Here is a 19,968-nt window from a genome sequence, read left to right as displayed (position 1 = left end):
GAGAAAGAGAGTGTGAGAGAGACAGAGATAGAGAGTGTGAGAGAGACAGAGATAGAGAGAGAGAGCGAGTGAGTGAGAGAGACAGAGAGAGAGAGAGAGAGAGTGAGAGAGACAGAGAGAGAGTGAGAGAGACAGAGAGAGCGAGTGAGAGAGACAGAGAGAGAGTGAGAGAGAGAGACAGAAAGAAAGAGAGAGAGAGAGAGAGAGAGAGTGTGTGACAGAGAGAGAGAGAGAGAGAGAGAGAGAGAGAGAGAGAGAGAGAGAGAGAGAGAGAGAGAGAGAGAGGCAAATTACAGCCAGCAGATAAATAACATGAATCTCTCTTGGTGTTTGGGAGGAACCACAAGACACACCAGCTCAACATGATCAATTAAAGTCCCAGTATAAAACTCACCAAAGTGGTTCAAACTACACTAGTCAAAGTTTCGTGATTTTCTTTTTTGCTTTTTTTAAGAAATGGCTGGAAGCTGTTTCACCTTCAGTTTATGTCCACGTGGTGTTCAGACGTTCACTGCAGTGTTCACCACAGCCTAATGTCCAGGTTGTATCCTGAATCTCCAGGAAGTCTACTGACACTTCGCTCAATAGAATTGGTATATATAATAATTTAAGTGAATAACTTCAACCATACATTAATCAAGACTTGTTTTTATTATTACCAGTCAGTTGTTCCTCTTTATTGTCATGTAGTATCACCATTTTCTGATGTCGTGATCATTGCAGCTCACACTTTTATGTTTTGGTAAACCTGTGATTAAAAAAGCGAGTAAAATGTTCTTCAGTAGTACATTATATAGAAATTATATACAGAAAATGAAAGGAATGTCAAAATACTCATAGGCAAAATTAATTGCATATATTTCGAAAACCTGACTACTCCACTTTCACATTTGTAAGAAAACATGCATCTGTGGGATGATCCTTAAAAATGTGGCAACATTAAAAAGGGAAACTCTTTTTTTCCCACTGGTATCAAATTTATTATTGTATTTTATTGTGACAACAAATAATAATGCATGAAACAGATACTTTTTGCCTTTTCGTGTCGTTTATGTGCAATTTAGTCAGTGACTCAAAAAAAATAGCCACATTTTCTTTTAACAAATAAGATTACGACAAAAAATGTGTCTTGAAGACTCAAAAAAAAAGAAAAACATATCTTATTAATGATGTATTTCTATGAGTTTTGAATAAGGAGCTTGTGCCCCGAGTCTTTCCGCTTCAGGTTCCAACATGTAGTTGCGGCAAATCACCGGAAGATGTCGCTGCCCTCTCTCCATCGCCGGAGACTCTCAGAGCTCCGACTCCTCTCCCCTCAATGAGCGAGTGAACCCCCTTTTTTTTCTATTATAACAGCGAGGGAATGGGACAGAAAGAGATAGAGGTGGGCAGAGGTGTGACTGAGTGGACAGGCAGAGGCAGAGGGAGACTGAGAGCCAGCTGGGAACTTGCCATTTCTTCTTCTTATTTAGTATTTTTTTTATTTATTTATTTTCAAAACAAGGGTAAAAAAAAAAGTTGAAGTGAAGCAGTGGCTGCTCTTTTTTTTTTTTTTTTTCCTTAAGTGCGCAAAACGGGTCACGTTGTTGTTAAGAGTTCTTTTTTCCTGGGGGGGAGAGAGTTGTGAACATTTTCAGGCTGAGCGGTTATAATTGGAGGTTTAGAGGTCTGGAGCGTTTCTTTGCCCCGTAAGATTTATTTTTTTTTAATTCTCATGTCTGTTTTCTTTTTTTCTTTTTCGCCCAGGGTGTTGATTTGCTCTTCATAATTGACCATTTGTTCCGTTGCCTTTCAGCGCGAGAGTCCCCGCGGCGCACGGATTACAATGCAGAAGGTCCTGGAGCTCTGTGTCACCTTGGTGACGGTCTGCGCGCTGACCGGGCGCGTCTTCGGGGGCTACGGGCTGAGCATGTTCGCCGCGCAGTCCTCCCCTCCGGACCCTTGCTACGACGAGAACGGGAACCCCCGGAGGTGCATCCCGGACTTCGTCAACTCGGCGTTCGGGAAGGACGTGCGCGTGTCCAGCACCTGCGGCGGCCCGGCCGCCCGCTACTGCGTGGTGGCGGAGAAGGGAGAGGAGCGGACCCGGGACTGTCACACCTGCGACTCCGGCGACCCCAAGAAGTCGCATCCGCCCGCCTACCTGACGGACCTCAACAACCCGCACAACCTCACCTGCTGGCAGTCGGAGAACTACGTGCAGTACCCGCAGAACGTCACGCTGACCCTGTCGCTGGGCAAGAAGTTCGAGGTCACCTACGTGAGCCTGCAGTTCTGCTCGCCCCGACCCGAGTCCATGGCCATCTACAAGTCCATGGACTACGGCAAGTCCTGGGTGCCGTTCCAGTTCTACTCCACGCAGTGCAAGAAGATGTACAACCGGCAGAACAAGGCCGCGATCACCAAGCAGAACGAGCAGGAGGCGATCTGCACGGACTCGCACACGGACATGCACCCGCTGACCGGCGGCCTCATCGCCTTCAGCACGCTGGACGGGCGGCCGTCGGCGCACGACTTCGACAACTCGCCGGTGCTGCAGGACTGGGTGACGGCCACCGACATCAAGGTGATCTTCAGCCGGCTGCACACCTTCGGGGACGAGAACGAGGACGACTCGGAGCTGGCGCGCGACTCCTACTTTTACGCGGTGTCGGACCTGCAGGTGGGCGGCCGGTGCAAGTGCAACGGGCACGCGTCGAAGTGCGTGATGGACCGCGAGGGGAACCTGGTGTGCGAGTGCAAGCACAACACGGCGGGGCCGGAGTGCGACAGGTGCAAACCTTTCCACTACGACCGGCCCTGGCAGCGCGCCACGGCCAGGGAGGCCAACGAGTGTGTCGGTAAGGCATCTCTACTTCTTGTTTTTTTCTTCTTCTCCTCTTCTTTTTACTGTTGAAATATTCACACTTGTGTGATTAACTGAGGGCATTTGACCAAATATATGAAATCACAAATAAGTGGTTTTTTTTTGGTCACCCTGTTCTGCTTTTACATGTTAAAAATGAAGTCTAATCCTTAACTTTTAGTTACTGTCTCTGATTTATGCAAATTACGTTTGGTTCTTTGATATATATAAAAAAAACCGTGTCATTTACGGCAAAAAACAATACAATTTTGAGTTAAATAAAAAAAAAAGTCATATATCCGTAGCTAAATAGATTATATTTGAATAAGAGCGAAGGCCTCACGTGTCAAGACGAAGTTAAACTCTCGGGAGAAAAAGAGAAACACTTCAAACTGGGGATTGTTTTTATCAAATTAAATAAAAAAAAGTAATTACTCATATCAAATTAAATTAACTCCCTTTACTAAATATATGTTTTTCTGCAAACCACGTTTGTTCTTTTGATGGACTTTAAGTCAAATAAAATGTCAATTCTTAATTTTTTTAATGAAATCAGGCTATAACGTTCACGGGATTGATTTGCAGCAAAAAGATGTGTATAACTTCCAGGACACATGGATGCATGTTTCTCGTGCGTAAAATGAAAAAAGAAACGTGAGTGAACTTTTTTTTTTTACCCCACAAGTTGCAGACGCCCCCCCCCCCCCCCCCCCCCAACCCCCACCCCCACACACACCATCCCAGAGTAAAAACACTTTGACTCTTTGATTTTTATCAACGTGCAGAAGACATTCCTGAATAGGAGTGACATGGCCGGAAGTAGTTTCGGCAAACAAAGTGCGCTTGTCCAAATGCGTAATTGCGTTTTGACCCGCGTTTCCGACTGTAGTAGTGGCTTTAATAGGAAGGAAACATTGCAGCTGCGGAGATAGACTGCAGGGGCGTGTTGTGTTTCCACAAGCAGGTGCTTTTACAGATCGGATGGGCGATTAGGGCGGTTTTATTGACATTTTTGGCACGTAGAGTATAAACTGCCACTTTAGAGGCGGTAAACTATTCAGCCAGGAGGACAAAGCGCGGCGTAATTCCAAGCCAGATCCCAGTTTTTATTGCAGCGTGTGTATTTGCTGCAATGCTTATTTTCAGCAGGGCAGGAGGGCTTGTATCAACAGTTCAAGACCCCCACCCCCAAAGCCCCCCACAACCCCCCCCCCTGAGTCACAAGCACAGCAAACCTGGAAAAGCAACAAGCTCCGACACTGCCATGGTTTGCTCAACCAAACGGAACAAGTGAACAAGTTGTTCCCCTTGGCCTCCGCCTTTCGCCCGTGCAAAGCCAGCATGTGAGTGTATTTTACTAAAACAAAAGGTTGTCACTTGTGGCATCCATCTCGCTGTCAGAGGGAGGCCCCCCACGCCTTTTCACCGTCTCACTGTTTTTTTTTTTTGGTGTGTGAGTGGTGTCATCAGATAAAAACCACCGAGGAAGAAGAAGAAAGAAAAAAAAGGCAGAACCGAGCATGTTTCCTCCAAAAGAGGAAATAATAAGGGTGGCCCTGACACCTTAGCATGAAAGAAGAAGACCCAGGGGAGGGCTTGTTTCCATTGAGCGTGGGGTCCATATGGCCTGGCAGAGGGGTTCCGCGCTAATGATCCGTCTGGATTTCTCCTCCCTGCTTGCAGGACATTAGGAAAGTGAGGGGAGAGCGAGAGAGGCGCGGTTGTGGGAGAGCTGGCCTCGCTTGTTGGAGGCAGGCATCAAGGAAGTAAGACAAAGTCAACCTCCCATGACTTTGCGTGCAAGGTTGCCATCATTGTGTCAGGAGGCATTTACTGTAGGTTGGCAGCTGCGGGCTTCACATTCCAATCAGCTGGAAGGTGCAAGGACGGCAGATTTGACGAATTGAAAGTGGGGGGGATGTGGGAAATTAAATAACCACCTCTAGTTCTTTCACAACTTCTGTGTGCGAAGACAAAAAGCCGACACAAAAGCATGCAAAAGGTACGTACTATAAAGAATGTTCAACTTGGAGGTGATTCGACTGCAGAGGCATGAAGACTAAAACAGAAAGATGTGAAATAACTCCATAAACATTTATTACCATGAGATGCAAACTGATCTTAAAGCAACATAGAGTGACTCCAAAAAACAACCAAGTTAAAATACTGAAATGCTTAAAGATTCAAAATTGAAGCAAAGCCATACGAACATAGCCTGCAAATCTGCCGCAAAAAGGAAGAAAACTGTGAAAAAGATGCAAAAATTACTATAAAAAAAATTCTAAACAACTAAAATAAAGAAGCAAAAACCGACAGATGAATGTTTAAAAATAATTGCAGCGTAGACAAAATGTATTCAAAAAAGAACTAAAACATGCAGGAAGAAATGCAGAATAAATCAAAAAGAGATGCAAAAGCATCTAAATGATTGTAACGTCGTGCAACAATGCTGCAAAAAGAAAACCTCGCAGGATGAAGACCAGAGAAAAAAATAGCACAACATTACAAATTGAGGTGCAATAACATGGCCCAAAACTACCAGAGAGAAACACCAGAGTACAACAAATAAAATACAACATGAAGATGCATAAACTGAGTACAGGCACAGTTAAATAACTGTATAAATATGGAAAATGACAACAAAAATGCAGATGAACCAAGAACAAAAAGGAGATGCCAAACAAGATTAGGAGAAGTGTTGCAAGCTGGATGGAAGCAAGATGTCAAACAGAGAAAGAAAGAAATTCCAAATCACAACAAAGAGATGTAAATCGAGTGTAAACCGATATAAAAACACACGATGACCGCAGAAAAATCCCAAGCAGCCAGAGAGAGAGAGAGAGACAGAGAGAGAGAGAGAGACAGAGAGAAAGAGAGAGACAGAGAGAGCGAGAGAGAGAGCGACGCCAAATCAATTCAAGGAGTCACAATCACAACAAAGTGCTGCGGGGAGATTATGGAAAGAGAGACACAAAGGTACCACAAAGAAACACGAAATGGCAACAAAAGAAAATAAGAAAATAGTTGTAAAAGGGGCTTAAAAAAGCAAAAAAAACATTAAAAAAAAGCACAATAAGTGCAGAAAAATGCAGAACAGCCACAAAGAGACAGAAAATTACTACACTAACGCAGAACAGCCACACAAATCAGCTATAAATAGCATTCTGATGATGTTTGGACTTGCTTGGTGTTGCTTATATCTCCAATATAAAAGTTTTTTTTAAATTTTAGGGTCGTTGCTCTCAAGATGAGGCTTTAACATAAACCCCTCCTCTCCGGTCGGCCGTTCAAAGGGATAAAACACGGCAACAAAAAGCTCCACGCTTGTTTAACTCATCAATGCACGGTACTGCGTTTGAGCAGGACCCGCAATCATTTTAATAAAGGAGTGAATACAATTGGTGCACACACACACACACACACAGAGTGACACATCAGGCTCTCCTGTCCCGGGCAGCTGCTTCATATTCTCTCCATGTTCGGCGTCGCTCTGACCCCTGACAGTCTGGCCCCCACTCCTCTCCGGGCCTGACTGATGGGCTGTGAAGGGAACTGTGGGAAACTCCTGCCTGCCAAGTGGGTTTTGAGGCGAGATGAAAATGGTAGCCTCGGTCAGCTCACACGTGTAATTTTGCACTTGTTCAAATTCCGCCTTTATTTTTGCTGTCGCCGTGCCACGCGGTGTTCTGTTTTAGAATAACTTTGAGTCGGCCGACGCTCCGGCCGGCGGTTTCTCTAAACTCCGGATGAGTTCGCATGTCTGGTCCTTCACATTCTACGGGTTTTCATGGGTTGTTGTTTTTTTTTTTTTCCCCGTGGAATCCATGTTCAGACGTGTCGGAACAAAAACCGACTCGATATCTGGAAACCTTAAAAACCCACACAGAAATCTTTAAAGAGCAAACGCCAACGCATTTTCCGCCCTCAAGACCATTAATTTAGATTATATTTGCATCGAATGCATGCAGACTGACGCAGTCTTTGCAGCACAGAGGCTTAAATTAAAACAGTGATTTTGACACAGTTATCCAAGCGGTGACACTTTTTTGATACGACAAGATGAGAACAAATCAAACTGCTGTCAATGGGATGAAACACAGGTGTATAAATCACAAGACCATGGGGTGGAGAGAGTGAAAGATAGTATTTGTGAATCATATCCTGATGTTTGACGCCCCAGTAAACAATCTAAAGGTTTACAGACCCGTTTAAAGCCAGTGTGATAAAACAGGGTGTTAATTTCACTTCCAGTCTCACTGAACTCATTTAAGTGTTTTAAGTCGACCCGGTGCTGTCGGGGCGCGTCCCAACGGGCCCCGGTCATGTGATTAGAAAGTCGCAGTCCGGCTCAAAATAGGTTGAACGTTAAAGTGGACGTCGAGTCGCGCAGGACAAAACGGCCGAGGGAGAGGAAACTGTGTCAGCGGCCAGAGGAAACCAAACCCTCACAATACCAGGACACTGCCTTCACCACCGGCCGCACGACATCCCCTTTCCACCTTGAGTTACGGCTCACAACTGTACGTGTGGCCGCTGCTTGGCGGTGGCCCTGCCACCCGTCCTCCGACCCCCCCCCCCCCCCCCCCCCCCACCTCTTCCTCCTCCTCCTCCTCCTCCTCCCCGGGGTTGCCAGGTTAGACCAGGCCAGGCCCGCTCGCCATCTGGGTCTCATTTCAGAAGCGGCCCATGTGACGGGAGAGAGGAATTTCTGTAAAGCATGATGTCAGAGTTTCTCGTAATAGAAGTTGCATTTTGGTTCCTTCGCTCTCCCACTCTCTCTCTCTCTCCCACTCTCTCTCTCTCTCTCTCTCTCTCTCTCTCTCTCTCTCTCTAATTCTAACATAAATGCAGCCGACGATGGCTGAAGGACATAACTTCGTGGGTTGTTTTCCTTTTTTTGTTGACTTCTGTTTTGATGGCTTTTGTGTTTAAGTGCATGACTTTAAGCGTCTCCGTCGGACAAGTAATGAAATCCGGCTGTGTTTGTAAGACGATGGGACAGATTCCGTCCAACAAGGCAGCGTCAGTTCGATTCATACGGCGGCTGAGAAATTCCTCCAGTGGTGAAGAATAATACTAATCTGAGAGGCAAACACATGCTCCAGTGACCCCTTGTTTTGTGGTTTTTATTTATTTTGTCGTAGATTTTCTAATGATTATAGGCACTACGATCCTCTGGGGGTTCACAACAACCAGCAGATGTGCTGAGCAGGCAGACCAAACCCAGCTCTCTGCTCACTTCGTAGATATTAAAGAAAACGCGGCAACGTGGATAAACCGCGAGTACACGAGAAGGGAGCGGCTAATGGGAAACAGGTGCGCTGCAGGTTCGGAAAACACGCAGGAGCATGATTTGGCGGCGCGGCGGCGTGGGAAGTCGGACGCCCCCGACGGGACCCCCTGCCAGCGAGACGGACTGACGAGTCTCAGTCATCTAGAACCCGTGGAGCTCGGCCCAGAGGCACCGCGAAGGTTCGACCGACAAGAGAGGGAGTCGAGGGGGAAGGTACGGCCCGAAGACAAAAAAAAAAACCCATCAGTCGATTCAACCAATCGGCAAAATCAAACAGGAAGTCGATTGTCAGATATGACGTATGGAACTGCAATGCGTTGTCTTTGTACTTTCTCATCCAGTCCATTCTACGAGTTTCCAAATGCTTCGCCGTGACGTTTCGTCGTGAGTTGAAGCCCTCTCCCGAGCGTTCTTTAATGTTCTCTGACATTTTGGAGCCTTTGGAGACCGTAAAGAAATCCTGGGTCAGGGAAAAGGGGGGAGTGACTTTGTGTCTCAGTCGGGCCTTTTCCCACAATTATTAATATATTGCGTGGACACTCCCTTTGTGAAAAAAAGCTAAACTCTCCTCCACACACTATTAATCACCAGATGTCCGACTAATACAACGCTATAGAATTACAAATCATATCATTATTAGTCGCATAAAGGAAAAGATGTGGGCGTGTAAGGACAATAATATATACTATAAACCCTTAAGAATCTACAACTGCAGCAAATATATTTTCAATCATTAAAATCCTTTTTCTTTTTTCAATTTCAACATGTGAAAGACAAGCGAACAATTTCAAATGTATGTGACTAACAGAGGTAGTTTCATAGTGAGCAGAACAACTTTCTCTATTATAACCAAACACAACACGATAATCAATATGGGCGTTAAGTGTTTTAAGTGAAAATGCATTGTTTTCAGGTTTTTTTTGTTTCAGAAAGATTTTGCATTTTAATGACGTCCGTAGAAAATGTTGTAGTTCTCATGCGGGGCCACTAGTGGGTGCTGTTGTTTGTTTTTGTAATCAAACCACACACACACACGCACACACGCAGAGAACGATATGCTATATACATTAATAATGGTGAGTCCACAGACATTCGTATAGACAGAAGACCGAGATGGATTGTTTTTCTGGTTGTTTCACTGATAAAACTACCAAGTTCCCAGGAGAACACGGACTGGAAGTCCTGACACTCTGGAGGCCGCCGTTGTTGTTGTTATTGTCCGTCTGCCCACGCATGTGCCGAACAACTGTTTACCACGGCTGTGGTGTGTATCCGCGGTAACAGCGTTTCAGAAAAGTTGCATTTTCTCTCGTTTCCATGGAGACATAGGTGGAGTGTTTTCAAAAAGTTGAGTTTTCCATCGTTTCTACGAAGGCAGAGTTGGAGTATTTTCAAAAAGTTCCACACTTGGCAACATAAAGGTTGACAGAAAGATGGACAGATGAAAAAGACGAGATAATCATAAAGACCTCACCCCCACCCGCATTTGGAGAACACTATCTGCTCCACCCTTTGTGCTTCGCCCATGAGCAATATCAACAGCAACCGATAATAGTCAACAATGTTGCTTCACAAAGCTTCAATTATTCAGACTTTTGATCACAAAGGTGCTGCTTCACTCCCAACCCACAATGGATCTTCCTTCTTTTTGGGAAAGCTATGGAGATTAGATTACTAATGACACGAAAACAATCAAACATTAAAGTCGAAATAAAGATGTATGTAGCCTGCGCGTTGAGATGGAAACTCTCTATTGGCTTCAAACACCATTGTAATTTATGAAAATCCTTTTGGGATTCCTATTTACTAGTCGTATTTACTACAGCGACTAGAGGCAGGCTTGTGAAGAACAATTAAAAAGTCAACTAAATAGAATGATATGGAAAGAGCAGGAAAAAACAGAGGAAATTACATTAAAACCATTCAGATATCTTACGGAATTAAGAATTTATAGGCAAAAGAAGTTTACGAATTAGTGGAATTTCTTTAAAGGTTAGTAGTACACAACCTGTGACTGAGTACACAACTTTTTACTTAAAAACACTTGTAGTTTTTTTTTAATGATCTTTTTATCCATTTACACGTTCTTTTTTAATAACCTAGTAAATGTGTGTCATGTATTTTTATTAGATTGGTCAATAACAAATCAAATCCTCTTCCTCTTCCTGCTCAGTCAACTTTTCTTCTGAACCATGAAAAAGTTGTGAGACTTCGGGATTAGAAAGTCAAAATGATCAAAAATACATCGTTTTACCTTTAAAAAGCGTCACTTAATCCGTTTGAAGTTGTTTTTATGTGTCGAAGTCGACTGAGGTTTTAATGTGACGATCTGAATGTTGACGGAAGTGAAAAATTCAAAATGGAGGACGACGAGGAGTTTACCCCCCCCCCTTCGACTACGTAATTCGAGGAAATCCCGAGGAATTACGCGACGCTATCTGATCAAAATGCACATTTTCCAGGTCTTCCGGGCCGCAGTCTTCGCATTCCTACTAGAAGGTCATCAACTCTTCATGTTGTTTGCTGCAGGACAACATATAATCTACAGGAGCCGTCAAACCAGGATCTTTCTTGCTGTGAGGAAACGGCACTAACCACTGTCCCACCATGTCTCTTTACACAGTCAGAAAGAATCTAAGGAAAACAGAGTGACTCTGGCCAGTCGACTGTTTTCTTTTGACTGTCAGAATCCATAAAAATGAAAGCATGTTGGCTGTCTGAAGAAGGATAAATCAGTGTTAAGTAGGCCTTAGTCATAGTAAAAAAAAAAAAAAAACCCATACAATTGGCAGTTAATGGCCTAAAGTGTCGGCCTCCCGGGTTTAACTGGACCTCCTCCGTCCATAATCTGAGAGGAGTGAGACAGACGTCACAGAGCTGCAAGAGTCGAGCTTATTATATTAAATAATGTTCATCTCGTTACGTTTCCATCTCACTGTTCGCGTGCAGTAAAACAAAAAACGATAACGTGACCCGTGGCGGTTCCAAAACCCATCCTTTGCTTCTGTCACGACGACAAATGTAGAACTGAAGTTGGCCGTCACTTCGTCGCCTCCAGAGTTTTCTTGCAACATGTGACTCTGGTAAGAGGTTTCTCTATATACAACCAGACCATAAAACAAAGAAATGTATTTGGGGGATCTCGAAAAAAAAAAAAAAAAAAAAAAATCCATTCTCCGCTACGATCCGGTGTCCTCTGGGTAAAGGCTGCATGTTTTGAGGATTTTGTTTTGTTGAGCTCATAATTCAAGACAGAAAACGACGGTTCGAGCCAGAAAGGTTTCACTCAGGCTTTTAAGAGCGCGCTGAAAAATCGCTTCGTGCAGTTTGGAGAGGCGGCTTAGTGTTTTGACGGGAGCGAGTTCACTTTGATTTAGCGTCTGAGCCGCCGCCGCCGCCCGTGCGATCGGTCCGCAGCCTCTTGCAGGACCTGCCGGAGTCGTTCGAAAAACATACAGGTTTCGACCGGATCGGGGTCGTTTGACGCTCGCGTGTCGCCGTCGCCTCGCGGTGAGACGCTGAAGTTCCTCTCCTCATGGGACACGAGGGACTTTCTCCAGTGGACGTGAAAAGCCACGCGGGGCTTCGTGTCTTTATAGCAATAGCAGACTTCAAAATAATTGCACACTTAAGTTTTGAGAAGCTGCTCCTGAATCATAAAACAGCCTCATACGCCCAAGACAGTTCAGATTTACTCTTGGGTTTCTTTCTTTTTTTTTTTTTTTACTTTCAAAATTCTTTTTCAACTTCTCACACGTCTGTGGACTATAACCTACACTTTGGGGGATTTTGTGTTTTAAACAAATTTTTTTAATAAGCGAAAATACAAGGTTTCAGTTAAAAAAAACAAAACTATTAAAAACGGTAAACATTTCACATAGTTTTCTAATTAGTTCCGATTCAGATATTCCATCGGTTTAATTTCAGCCAATTTGTTGGCATTAGTTGCTTAATATTCTCATTCTCACCAGTATGTGTGTGACCTGGGCTGTTTATGTACAAACTATTCACGCTAAAATCAAAGACGCCAAAACATGGCTGAGACTTTTAACAGCCACGTTTTTCTGTTCATCTGGCAAAACAAAAACAGTGGAGGAGCAACTTGATTTTTCAGTGTTCAAGCTGAATCATGGAGGTTTCGTTGCCACAGTTGTGAGATTGAAAATGATCCGTAACGTTTATTGGAATAAGCTGATGTGGTTTTTGAATTACTGTGAGGCAACAGCATAACAGCCGAGACGGTTTACTGTTAGATATCAATGGCTTCACTTTTTTCAGAAGAAAGTTCTCACAAATGATGGATTTCTTCACTGTTAAAGGTCCACTGCTGTTCTATTGGAGGATTTTTCGAGGATATTATCGTTTTAATGTGAGAACTCGTGGAAAGGTATCCGACTATAATCTATGATCTCAGTCTTGTTAAACATGGCGATGACTCTTCTTATCTAACATTCAGTCTTCGCTCCATAAATATCTCTTCATCAAATAAGTGCAGACGCTGGAACTCATGTTTGTTTTTAATCTTCAGTTCACCTTTATGACTGCATCGCCTCCGATTTGTACTAATTCGTTTTTTGTTTTTGTACATACACGGATCTAAAAGAACTAAATTAATCAGATTACTGAGAATACATGCATGAATACATCTGAGTGTTGGGTAGAAAAGTTTTCTTTATTAATCAACTTTTTTTCCATAATTCGATAACTACCGTACAGAATATCAAGTTATGCTGTTTTCATGATGCCTCATGAGACCTTATGGAGATTCACTCTTTAGCGTTTAGTGGGTACAGATATAAATTATAGACTTGATATAATTTTCAATCTTCCATTTGACAGAAGACGACATTGTGTGCCGTGAACGGATCCGGAGTCACTTGTAATTGTTTGTTTTCCTCGCTGTTTATTTTGTCCGTGCATGTGAAGAGCCGAGCTGAAACATGTTTGGGCGAGCGAGCGGATGCCCCGACCCTCTGTGTCCACCGTCTCTCTCTCTCTCTCTGTCTCTCTGTCTCTCTCTCTCGCTCCGGGGCCGACTGGGGCTCCCAGGGTGGCATCGGGGGACCACCTAGTGCGTGCACGTCGAGCCCCCTTTGAGGCGCTGCAGCAGTGCAGGCTGGGAATGATTAATGGGCCAGCGGAGTGACACGCTCCGCAGCCCGGCTTCAGACCCCCAGCCAGCTCTCCTGCTGCGCTGCCACCCGACACAGCCGGCTCAGTGACAACGCCGCTTGTACGCCCACCACACAACACACTTCTTCAGTGTCACTTACCCTCAGTGCCATGTCCCCCCCCCCCCCCTTAAAAAAAAAAAAAACATTAAGGAACTTAATGGCGTAGCTAAGCTGCTTTGGCTGGTACCATCCTTCCCGCTGCGCTGTCGACACGGGGGGCTTTTTTTTTTTTACTGGAAGACAATGGCAGCAACTGACAACTGGAACAGTTGTAGATGAATAACGTCTTAATATTTACGAGAAGTGCCCGAGACACTGAGATCCTGGATGGAGCGTGCTAAATCGCAGGCTCACGCAAAGCGATTGGGCTTTCAGTTAGCGTGGTTTGGTTTTTTTTGCAAAACACCATGATGGACATCGCGCTCAGATGGTATTGAAATGGGGGGTTTTGTGTGCATTAAGCTCCATTTACAACTTGAGATGTGAGCTGGAAACGGTATCGTTCGATCACATTGATGGGTGCAGAATATAAAGCTGTGGGGAAAAGAAGAAGAATGACACAAAATCGGAAAAAAATTTCGGAACAAGGAAAATATCTTAATATAAAGTCTGTACATAAAAGTTGTGGGAAGCCAACTGAGAAAATGCCTCTCGCCAAAACAACAACAGCAACGTCTCTGCTGGAGGAACAGTCGATTTCTGTTTCCTTTTCAAAGTAGGTAAAAACAGACATTACATGTATTGAAAGTCTCAGCTTCTACTTGATGCACCTTCTTTATTTTATTAATGTGACTTCCTGTTGACAGAAAACCCTTTTATACCCAGTAAACACTGACGAGATTTTGAACGAGAATGTCTGTTAAATATAAGTCTTGAATTAAAAAACTCTTAGAAATTACAGAAATTAAACTTTGTGTCCATATAATAGTCATAACTGTGGCCCCAGATCTTTCTCAGTATGTCAGATTCCCCAGCGTGTGATATTAAAAAAACACTGCCGTATATAAGTTGATGTAATCCTAGAAAAAGAGTCAGAAGAGCCAAAAGAAATCTAAATAAATCATTTTAACCTCGCCCTAAAGGGCGATGACAACCATACGGGTGTTTCTGTGATGTCCAGTCTTTAGTTTTTAAATATATGGCTCATATCACAACCCTATGACCACTAAAACGTCAGCTGAATTAAAGGTGTGTAATTATCCTTTCATGAATAGTCACTTCTTCAGAGCACATTTAAACAAAATGCCGATATATATATATTCCACACCTGATGAGGAAATTGAGTCGTGAGTTCTGGTTTTATATTTATCTTTCCATATAAGCTCTGTGGAGGCGCCTCGGAGCGGCTGAGTCTCTTTTGTAATGGGTTTCTCTACATCCTGCTGCTGCTCTGTCTCCATCGCTCACACACCCCAGTGGCCAATTCTTCTCCGAGAGAGCGAGAGAGACGGAGGAATCACTTATTGGATATGAGCAGATATCCAGCCGGGCGGATTCGCAAGAGGAAAACTCACGAGCTACCAGACTCGGTTCCCTCAGCGACGATAAATAATCGCAGGCGCTCCACATCTGCCCAAAGGCGGGAAATAACCCGGGGATTCATCAACGGCGACACCCCCTCCTCCGGGCGGGTGTGCGACGGAGCCAGACCTGGCGGTCAGGCCGGGGAGCGGGGAATCACCCACAGGCAGGGGATTAAGCCACTTTCCAGTGTGCTGTAACTCTTCCAGTGCGAGTGGACGCGTAGGCCCCGGTTCCCTTCCACCTCCTCATCTCCCGTTCCGGTGGGGCCGATGGCTCACGATCCCCTCACAGGAGAAAGTGTGACTTCCTGCCTCGGCAGATCGGAGAAGCACGGCAGACGGGAGTTTCCTCTCGTCTCCGCTCACGGGGAAAAAACCTCGACGCTCTGTTTGCGATGTGAAGTCGGGCACTGTGAACGAGCCCCATGTGTGTGTGTGTGTGTGTGTGAGTGCTGTGTGGTTTATTTACACAGACAGTGAAGCTCAATTTCTCATGATAGTGAGTCAGAGATAAAGCAGTGTTTCTGGTTCCCACGTGGACAAGCTGCTGGGAAAAGGAGTGACCGCACTGCAGCCAGCCTCAAAAAGCCTGTGAGGTTTCCACCGTGATGTACAACAAACCACAAAGAACCTGGATTCTGTCTCGGCGTGGCAGTGCTTCCTAAAAAAACCCCCCCAACAATATCACCAAATACCAGTGTATTGATACATCAACATAATCCGAGTGGAGAATGCGAACCACGGCACCACCAGCTCATAAAATACACATTCGGAAAACAGAAACTGAGAGTTGTAGGTTTGAATTGGGCCGCTGTGTGATCTATCAGCGATGTATCACCGTGCATCTGCAGCCGAGGCAAAGTGTGACCGTCTGCTCCTTTATGTTTATGCAGACGCGTCTCAATCAAACCCTCACATAATGTTCGGATCAGGATGAACCCGTTTTGATACCTGACAGTCAATTTCACGTTAATATTTAATTACATTTTCTAAAGTGACCCAAAAAAGAAATTATATAGTATATACAAGCTAAAACTAGTGCAACAATTGTACACATTTGTTGTTCTGGTTCAGTTTTCACATTCTGTGATGGATTTTATGTCCAGTTTGAATCAAATCAAATAAAAAAAATGTTTCACGTCGTATGTATTGGGGGTGTAAAATTGTGTAACCTGAACTCTAAAACTCTAAAACGCACAACACTCTGTAGTTTTAATCATTAATGTATTATTTTCATACTTTCTATTCGTATGTTCGACATTGCAGAGTCTAAAGTGACGGGAGCCGTATGTTAAAGGAAAGTTTGAAGAGCGAGTGGAATTCAAAAAAGCAGATCTTCTGATCTCCTTAATGCACGACTAAAATACATGTTCATAAGGCTGCTTTCCCTCCACAAGTCCACTTACCGCGCCGCAGATGTGTTTGCTGCCTCCTTCAGACAAGAGCACAAGCCTCTGCAAGATGCTTCAGGTTATATTTTCAGAAGCACGTTTTTCTTACTTCTACTTCTTTCTATACTTAATATGCAGAATCATCCTAATCATTCTCCAGCTCAGTTTTTAAGGAGTGATGTGACTGAGCGGTGTTTGTGTTACTCGTCGCAGCAGAGGATTAAAGGTCGCCAAGCCGTGGCTGAGAACGTCGGTGGGCTTCAGGAAGAAACCGAGCCTTTTCCTCTCTGACTCAGCGCCGTGTCCTGGAAGCCACCTAGCAACCAGCCAACCCTCCGGCAGCAACACAGGAAACGGCAGAAACAATGACACCGTTTCCATAAAAGCCACTATTAGATGTTATTTGAACTCCCGACAAAAAAAGTCAGGAAATTAGTGTTTGGTAGATAATTTCCTTGTTGTTACACTGCATTAGAGGAACCATTTTCCTTTTTAAATGGTGTCACATCATATGAAATGTGTATTTGTGGGATGAGCAGCAGCGCTGTATCATTATCAGCAAAATAAAGTAAGATAATAATAATAATCGGTTTGGCTTTTGCATTTGTTGTTTTTTTAAGAATGCAACCACTTACCCTGCTCTGCTGCTCATCCCACAGATGGATTTTCATGCCAAATGTGGCATTTACAACCCAAAATGTTGGATAAACGTTGCTACAGCAAAGAAATAATGTTTTTAACCCCAAGCCACCTGATGAGTTCGTGCCGATTTTATGTGAACCGGTGCACAGATTTGCTTTTATTTATTTAAAATACAATACTCGTCACTCGGGTTTGTGCAAAGACGAGTGTGCTGGAACTGCACGCGTTGACTAAACGGTCTAAACCTGAATTTGTGACGGGAGAGACAAAGGGTTAAAAGTGCTGAGGCGAGAGAATCTGGCCTGTTATAAATAGGACTGTGGAGAAAAGTGAGGAAAATCACAATAAACATGCCACAAGAAAGATGGATTGTCACCTCACTTTTTTTTTTTAATGATTTACAACCGCGTGGCTTCCTGCCTCTTCCTCCCTTATTCCCTCCACACGGGAGAGCGCAGCGGAGCGGCCGCGTGCCGGAGTATTAAAACAACCTCCTTGCGCCGCCGGTGCGGATCTGGACCTCAGTCTGACACCGGAGTCCTGCAGCAACCGGGGCCCTGTTTGGATGTTTAGGACAGGTTTAGTCTGGAGAATGCCCCCTTTCTCACCGCAGGCTCAATTAGGCTGCATTCATGCATTGTCAGGTTTACAGTAAATACAAGCTGCCAGCCGAGGAAAACTATTCAGGTCAACCTCAAAGCTGGTGATTACAGTCCGGATAAGAGGGAGATTTTCAGATGTCTCCCGAGTGTATCAACAGGCAAACCGAAATTTGCATCATTGAAAATTACTCATAAAGCGCAAAGGGTAAAAAATAAACAGCAACGGAGACAACGGGTCGAATAAACGATGCGTCAATGACTGCAGAAACTGACATGTGACATTTTCAAGAGTGAATGCTTCTTACTCACCGGGGTCGGAATGTCGAGTCGAAGTTATGCTGTGAAGGAGGATTTGTGAAAACACGTATGATGAGCACTTTGGACGTTTCACTGTGTTTTGCACCAGGCGACACACAAATGGAATAACGTTGAAAAATCTCAAACTCATTCGGCTTGTTTAAGAAGATATACATGTAATGTAATTAAGTAATTTACTTTGCTTTGTATTTAAGTGTTCAGTCCAGAATATTCTGCAAAAAAACACATTGAGGATCCTTTCATTGCCTCCCTCATACAATTGCAGAATAAACAAAGCTGCACTTCTGTTGGCCAGTTTGTCAATAAATATATACAAGATGTCAAAACACAAACACACAGATACATCAGAAAAATATTGGGTTTTTATGAGATTACTCCTGGGAATAGATCCACCATATCAAATTGCTGGTACAGCTGAGTGTGTGTAGGAGACACACACATTATTTCACAGAGCTATAAAGCAGGAGCCTTTTATGAGGAAGCTCCGTTGGGATTGGAAGACGACTTGCTCGACCAACCAGTCCCCCCCCCCCCCCCAAAAAAAAAAGTAACCCGACGAGATCAAAAGTGAAAAGCTGTTTGAGTGCCTTGGTCACATTCACCACTTTCTTTCTTTTTTCATTTTCGAGATTACAGCATCAAAGGCCCGAACACAAGTGAGCGAAGCTTCGACTTTGTCGCAACCCTACGCCGTGAACCAGCGTCCCGCCCACTCCCGCCTCTCTGGACGGCTCCCAGCCCGCCGACAATGCGCTGATATATGCTGGCCGTTATGCATTATTGTTCATGGGGGGGGGGGGGGGGGAAGGGGTGTTGTCGTTGGCACCACTTCGCAGCGGCTGGTCAGAAGAGGGGAGTGTAGAACTCTGGTCATTACTGATTGCACAATTACAAGGCCTTTTGATTTTTCCGCACAAAAGGGACACCGTTCACTTCGGACAGACTTCACCAAACGCAAATGCAGAACGTTGCAGAAGTGCCCGACGACAAAAGCCTTGGAATCCTGCCCCCCCCCCCCCCCCCCCCCCCCCGTCAGAGTAACCCCAGCAGGTCATTTACTTGACCCGCAGAAATAATTACTCGCTAATCTTAAATTGCACTGACGAACGCTCGCGTGGCCTAAATGACACATGCGGCAGTGCGAGCCGGGCACGGACCGCCGCCACCGCCGCCGCCGTGCCCTGCCTTTTGGGTGGCTGTTTATGTTGAGGCACCGCATTCCCCGTTCGCCAGGCAACCGGGCGCTTTACGAGCAGTTCCTCGCACAAAGCGCTGGGCGGGCTGATTGCTCAACTAATTGATCCCCACCAGAGATCACAGAGCTGCGCTCATAAAGAGCGGGAACGCCCCCCCGCCGCCTCCTCCGCCTCCGCCTCCGCCTCCCCCCCGCCGCATGACATCAGCGCACGCTGCATGGCGAGACGAGGCCCGCAGCTCCAAGCGGAGGACTTGTTCCCACAGTGAGAGACGCAGCCCGCCGAGGGAGGCGAGACGGGGCGGCAGGTGGAAGGGGCACATAAACACACATTTTGTGGAGCTGTTACTCCGCGGGAGAGCACTAAAGTGGATCGCGGTATAAAGTCGACCTTATTAGACCTCAGAAAAATAAAACACACATGAGCTGCATGGGGAAACATTTACGGTGTGCAGCAGAGTGGCGGCAGTGATTTTCTGAAAGTACATCTCCAACCCAAATACTGAGTTGTTTGTTTTTTTTTTGTTTTTTTTAATGTTTGTGGGGCGATTCCTCAGAGGGCATAAGACAGTCTTTGCTATAGAGGCGTAGGCAGCTGTGGCTCAGCGTCGACTAATTCCAGGGTCAGAAGTCTTCGAAGCGTCTCCATACTTGCAAAACTTGCCAATTTACCAATATAGGTAAAGTCCATTAAGAAGTTCCTGTTGTCGTCGGGCACTTCTGCAACCTTTCATTACCTGGCTGTTACACATATAGTGTTAACATACTGTATACATTCAGTCAACAGCTTAAATGCCTTACCTTTTACGTCGTGCTTTCAAAAGAGTGTAGTACTGTGAAGTTTAGCCGCAACGTATTGTCTTTGATGCTAACGGGCTGGTAATAGTTTGGCGAAAAACTACAGGAAGCCTAATAAACCTTGTCAAAGTTACCGTTTACGGGACGACTGTTGGACGCACTGGATGGTGGAGGTGGTGAGTCGCCG

The 19,968-nt window shown here is 44.9% G+C and overlaps 1 protein-coding gene across 1 annotated transcript in view; it reads left to right on the top strand.

The window, feature by feature from the left end:
- Positions 1-1,825: 1,825 nt before the first annotated feature.
- Positions 1,826-19,968, top strand: part of ntn1b (netrin 1b) — a gene marked incomplete at both ends in the record, with an annotated part of 43,820 nt that continues 25,677 nt past the window's right edge. Inside the window, one exon of the mRNA XM_080512099.1 lies at positions 1,826-2,840. Coding sequence (XP_080368225.1) covers positions 1,826-2,840 — 1,015 coding nt within the window. The remainder of the gene's footprint in view (positions 2,841-19,968) is intronic.

The sequence above is a fragment of the Blennius ocellaris genome (genome assembly GCF_963422515.1).
Source record: "Blennius ocellaris genome assembly, chromosome: 16".
Classification (NCBI taxonomy): domain Eukaryota; kingdom Metazoa; phylum Chordata; class Actinopteri; order Blenniiformes; family Blenniidae; genus Blennius; species Blennius ocellaris.
Note: the sequence above shows the minus strand (reverse complement) of the source record. Positions and strands in the feature narration are given on the sequence as shown.